Source organism: Corticium candelabrum, chromosome 9 (genome assembly GCF_963422355.1).
Source record: "Corticium candelabrum chromosome 9, ooCorCand1.1, whole genome shotgun sequence".
In the NCBI taxonomy this organism is placed as follows: Eukaryota; Metazoa; Porifera; class Homoscleromorpha; order Homosclerophorida; family Plakinidae; genus Corticium; species Corticium candelabrum.
In genome coordinates, this window is record NC_085093.1 from 155,561 (window position 1) to 160,560 (window position 5,000).

Genomic DNA, 5,000 nt, shown 5'->3' on the forward strand with positions numbered 1-5,000 from the left:
ACACGTTCAAAATCCTGGTGATGTGATAGGACATGCTAAACCTCACAGTTTGAAGGGATCAATGCAGAGAGTTCGGCAAATGCTAGATGAGGTGCACATGTGCATGGAGGGACACACACGCATGGACACACACACACACACACACACACACACACACACACACACACACACACACACACACACACTTGGACACACACACACACACACACACACACACACACACACACACACACACACACACACACACACACACACACACACACACACACACACACACACTGCTTGCTGTTAGAGTCTTGTCACTGTGTTCACAGATTACATCCAGTTCATCAAGCTCATCAGACAGTGAGGGTGACTCAAACAGCCAACCCTTTCACGCACCTCCTGGCTACCAACTCAATGTCATATCAGACTCAGAAGTCTCCGAAACTGGCGTCTCAGCTGCACTACGTGATGACTCCCGACTGACAATTGTTGTCGCCCAACTGAGAGAAATAATCGGCGGCGACGCGGCGCAAGAGCAACTAGAAGAAGTGGCCATTGCGGCAGACTATGACGTCAATAGAGCCGTGAACTATTTCTTCTCATTGTAATACCACCAGCTTGTATTATGATTCCCTCAGTGTACAGTATACAGTAATAAGTATTAGCGCTATGTATAACTACATAATATCTAAATCAGTGACGTCATCATTTCCAATTTCTTTTCATAGAGTTTGTGATATTCTGTGACGAGATGGAGGAATGGTGATGTACAGCTTTCTGTGATTTTCTAGACAAGAAAGATAGTAGAGTATGTGTACTCTTGTGTAAGCATGATGAGGCGTTACTGATGATGCTTCGAAGTATTCTAGACGCTTTGCTGTGGCAAATGCTCGACCTTCTTCTTCTGATATTACTCGACGCTTTTCGAGATCTGTCTTGTTAGCGACCAGTACGCCTGGGTAATGTGAAAGAGTTGGTCTGTTGTAGTGTGGAGTCTGTTGACTCTGTCTGTCTGTCTCTGTCTGTCTCTGTCTGTCTGTTTGTCTATCTGTCTGTCTTATTGTCTGTCTAAATGTGTGTCTGTCTGTCTAAATGTCTGTGTCTAAACGTCTGTTTGTCTCTGTCTGTCTGTCTGTCTCTGTCTGTCTGTCTCTGTCTGTCTGTCTGTCTCTGTCTGTCTGTCTCTGTCTGTCTGTCTGTCTCTGTCTGTCTGTCTGTCTATCACATATAGTTGACCTTTTATCTATGATACATTTTGCAATGCAGGGTACTATGTACTGTCCAACTACTACTGTAGAGTGTTCATCAACTAAACTAAGCTAAAATTGAAACTCGAGTAAAACAAAATGAGGACTACACTTAAAAGCTACAGTGTACAAGCAAAGCCTCCAGTACCAGCTAGTGGCTGAAGTACTGGGTGGCAAAGAGGTCACATCTGTTGTCTTCAGACAGCAAAGATAGCTTTTTAGAGATGACTCTAGCATTACACTTCTGGAGCTGAATAGAAAAGCTGTCTAAATGTGTGTCTAAATGTCTGTCTGTCTGTGTCTGTCTGTCTAAACGTCTGTCTGTCTAAATGTCTGTCTGTGTCTGTCTGTCTAAATGTCTGTCTGTCTCAACGTCTGTCTGTCTAAATGTCTGTCTGTCTAAATGTCTGTCTGCCTAAATGTCTGTTTGTCTGTCTGTCTGTCTTATTGTCTGTCTGTCTGTCTGTCTGTCTGTCTGTCAAGAGTTTCAGAAACAAAGAATGACATGGACAAGCTTTTGACTTTCATGTACAGATCCAAGTCCACTAATGTGTTAAAGTATTTTGCTGTGAAGGACTAGTTTATTATAGAACTTTAGGATGTGTACAAGTAGAGGATCTGTAACAATAAAATAATCTGTCTGTCTGTCTGTCTGTCTATCTTACCAGGATATGGCTGATCAGGTGGATGTGAACGTATACACTCCAGCCACTTGTTACAACTATCAAACGTCTCTCTGTTCGTAACGTCATACACCAGGAAAAGCATATTGGGATGGGTCCACTGCAAAGCAGCCACCACAAGTTCAAATCCATCCAACACATAATTTGACCATCAACGTACATGTTGCTGAATGTGATCCGAGTAGAGCTCGTGACCTGATGAATCAACAGTACAGACTTCCTGCACAGTCATGGTGTTGAAATCCAATAACTTGCATCACTGATTGCTTTGACTGTCTTACCACCACGTCTTCTGAATCTGGAACTCGAACGACTTGCTGCAGTGTCGTCACACCAAGAGTCTGCATGAGTACAAAGAGACACGGTGACGATACAGAGTTCTAGCCTGTGGGTTGGCAATAGATGTTTGGTCATTCTGTCTGTCTGTCTGTCTGTCTGTCCATCTGACTGTCCAATACATATATTTCATACATTGAAACTAGTACACTCACACTAAACTGTAAAACAAACAAGCAAGCCCGTAGGCCCTATGCTAAAACTAACTGCTAACGCCTCTGTCTGTCTGACTGTCTGTCTGTCTGTCTGTCCATCCGTCTGTCTGTCTGTCAATTTCATTTATTGAAACACAAACTCTACGTTACATTTCTAACACTAAATACAAGAAATCTACTGAGTTCAGCTTTAGTTTAATGCAAACTACTTTGGTAGTCTCTATTGTGTATGTTCTCATCTTCTTCTCCAGGGAAGACACGTGTCAGCTTGTGGAGGATGACTCTAGCGTTGCATCGTTGTAATATTATTGAGAATTTTTCTCTCCCAAAACCTCTAAAGTCAGCTTCATTTGTATAGCCTTCAATGTCCCTTGATCTTCTGGCTAGTTTGTTTAGATAGTTGGCAGCTTCTGATCCCCATGTTCCAAAATGTTCAAATACCAGAGGAGTGAAATTGAGGCTTGATGTATTGCCAGCAAGTTGTTGTTTTTCGTATTTGATCATCTTCCTTTCCTCCCTTCTTGCTGCAGCAAAACCTTCCTCTAAAGCTGCCTGCTTTAAAGCGTCTTGGCTGAAAGGATGAGCCATAGCTACATCAAGGTCATAGCTACACCCAGAGTCATACACAACTATGTCTGGTCTATTCTCATTTCCAGAGTAACGATGTCGAGGTTCTTTCTCGTGATGAATCTTTAATTCATGTAGACAAGTGCTCCATGCATTTACAATTTCATCGTGTTGCCACACAGGCCCACCTCCATGTTTGCATGTAAGAAGATGATATTCATCTGCCAACTTGCCACATTCACACCTGATGTTCCAGTTGACAAAAGGTGCAGGTATGTCCAACCTCAGAGATGCTGCCAAACGAAATTCATCGGGTTTCAGTGCAAGAATCTCTTCAGTAGGAATGGCTTCCAGCCATGACCCAGCTCCCTTACCTCTTATTGATCTAAATTTAGCTGCAGCTCTATCTGATTGTGAAATTGAAGTTTCTAGGCAGGAATTTGCGTTTGTCTCGTGTAGTTGACTAGATAGTTTTTGTTGTAATTTCTTGGACTGTTTGACAAACTCACTTAAATGTTGGGAATCATCACAACCAGTAGACTTGACAGCTTGATGAATATCGGCCGAGATCTTCGAGACATTATTGGTTGAAAGCAAGAGTGATACATCGTTAGTCACATGAGGAAACCTAGTAGGTAAGTTTGACAGAGTATGCATCCATCCTCCTAAAAACGCAGATGAAGCAATAGCATCGACCAATGTCATTCCAAATCCTCCTAATTTGATAGGAAGTGTTGCCTGTTTCCACCGTTCATCGACTATTGATGGCACTCCCAATATTTTACAAAAGGTTCTTCGAGTCATGTTGTCATGTATTTCAGCTGCAGACTGAAATAAAGATGGTGATACTGACCTAGCCAAGTAATTTAACTTGGGAACATGGCAATGACGTAGTAGAAGGCATTCTGACTGTCCGTCCGTCTGTCTGTCTGACTGTCCGTCCATCCGTCCGTCCGTCTGTCTGACTGTCCGTCTGTCTGTCTGTCTGTCTGTCTGGCTGGCTGGCTGGCTGTCCGTCCGTCCGTCTGTCTGTCCAATACATATATTTAAAACCTCTGTCTGTCTGTCTGTCTGTCCGTCTGTCTGTCTGTCTTTCGTATGTCCGTCCGTCCGTTTAACATGCTTTAACTTCTTCACACCATAGAATATCCCTTAGACGGCGTCCCTTCTCCATGAAACACGTGAATTAACGACGTTTTACCAACTGCCGCATCGCCTAGCACACAAAACATCCGCAACTCCAAACCACATCTGCACCTAAATGTTCCCTACCAGCCACGATGCATTTAGCTCTCAACATAACGCCGCTGCCAGGCTTATGCGGTGCTGAAGACATCACAACGCGTCCTGCGGAAGACCCTGGCAACTCAGTAGCCCGGATAACATAGCCCGGATAAGAAGTTAACCAATCAATGGCCAAAGACTTCAAGAAGAAATTGCAGGATCTTTTGTTTCCTAAACCGCCTGAAGACAGTCACCACGAGCTGGTTATATCGCCGGACGATGTAATGATCGGCACGGAAACAGTAAAGGTTGTTGTGTGCACGAAACGAGCGAAGAGAGGCCGCGAGATTTGTGTGTGTGTGTGTGTGTTGGTAGGAGTTGAACAGTGATAACGCACTACAGTTTAGATTGACTAAGTTGAGAGAGATTACGTCGGTTGTTGCGAGGAAGCGATTGGAGGAGGTGAGTGTTGGAATGTGATGTAGGCCACTGGTAGAAGTAAACTGATGGACAGACACGTAGACAGACAGACGGATGGATAGAGAGGCAGACGGAGTGACACACGCACGCACGCACACAGACACTTTATTTATTTATTTATTTATTGATATTTATTTATTTATTTCTATTAATTTATTTATTTTTTATTTTTTTATTTTTTTATTTACTTATATTAATTTATTTATTTATTATTTTATTTATTTATTTATGTATTTATATTAATTAATTAATTTATTTATTTATATTAATTAATTTATTTATTTATTTATATTTATTTATTTATTTATTATTTTATTTATTTA

General features: G+C 42.0%; 3 protein-coding genes across 4 annotated transcripts in view; 2 read left to right on the top strand and 1 right to left on the bottom strand.

Moving 5' to 3' along the window:
• Positions 1-6: 6 nt before the first annotated feature.
• Positions 7-700, top strand: LOC134184278 (uncharacterized). The gene is made up of 2 exons (XM_062651924.1): positions 7-91; positions 315-700. Exons 1-2 carry the CDS (start codon positions 62-64, stop codon positions 591-593), a joined length of 309 nt encoding a protein of 102 aa, XP_062507908.1. The 5' UTR covers positions 7-61; the 3' UTR covers positions 594-700.
• On the bottom strand, positions 631-4,338 carry LOC134184277 (intraflagellar transport protein 27 homolog). Its single transcript, XM_062651922.1, has 7 exons — positions 4,246-4,338; positions 4,113-4,189; positions 2,197-2,256; positions 2,076-2,135; positions 1,898-2,015; positions 831-940; positions 631-772 (listed from the first exon to the last, which is right to left on the bottom strand). The coding sequence occupies exons 1-7, from the start codon at positions 4,307-4,309 to the stop codon at positions 674-676; spliced, it is 588 nt and encodes a 195-aa protein (XP_062507906.1). The 5' UTR covers positions 4,310-4,338; the 3' UTR covers positions 631-673.
• A 36-nt stretch (positions 4,339-4,374) lies between these two features.
• Positions 4,375-5,000, top strand: part of LOC134183878 (tuberin-like) — a 19,884-nt gene continuing 19,258 nt past the window's right edge. For both annotated transcript variants that reach the window (XM_062651443.1, XM_062651444.1), the window contains exons 1-2: positions 4,375-4,505; positions 4,573-4,659. In XM_062651443.1, coding sequence (XP_062507427.1) covers positions 4,386-4,505; positions 4,573-4,659 — 207 coding nt within the window. In that variant the 5' untranslated portion in view covers positions 4,375-4,385. The remainder of the gene's footprint in view (positions 4,506-4,572; positions 4,660-5,000) is intronic.

Excerpts from the sequence above, each read along its gene's own strand:
- LOC134184278 (XM_062651924.1), top strand. The coding sequence starts at position 62 with ATGCAGAGAGTTCGGCAAATGCTAGATGAG. Across the intron at positions 92-314 it reads TTCGGCAAATGCTAGATGAG|ATTACATCCAGTTCATCAAG; the intron begins GTGCACATGTGC and ends CTGTGTTCACAG.
- LOC134184277 (XM_062651922.1), bottom strand. The coding sequence starts at position 4,309 with ATGTCTTCAGCACCGCATAAGCCTGGCAGCGGCGTTATGTTGAGAGCT. Across the intron at positions 4,190-4,245 it reads AGCTAAATGCATCGTGGCTG|GCGATGCGGCAGTTGGTAAA; the intron begins GTAGGGAACATT and ends TTTGTGTGCTAG. Across the intron at positions 773-830 it reads AATACTTCGAAGCATCATCA|AAAATCACAGAAAGCTGTAC; the intron begins GTAACGCCTCAT and ends TTTCTTGTCTAG.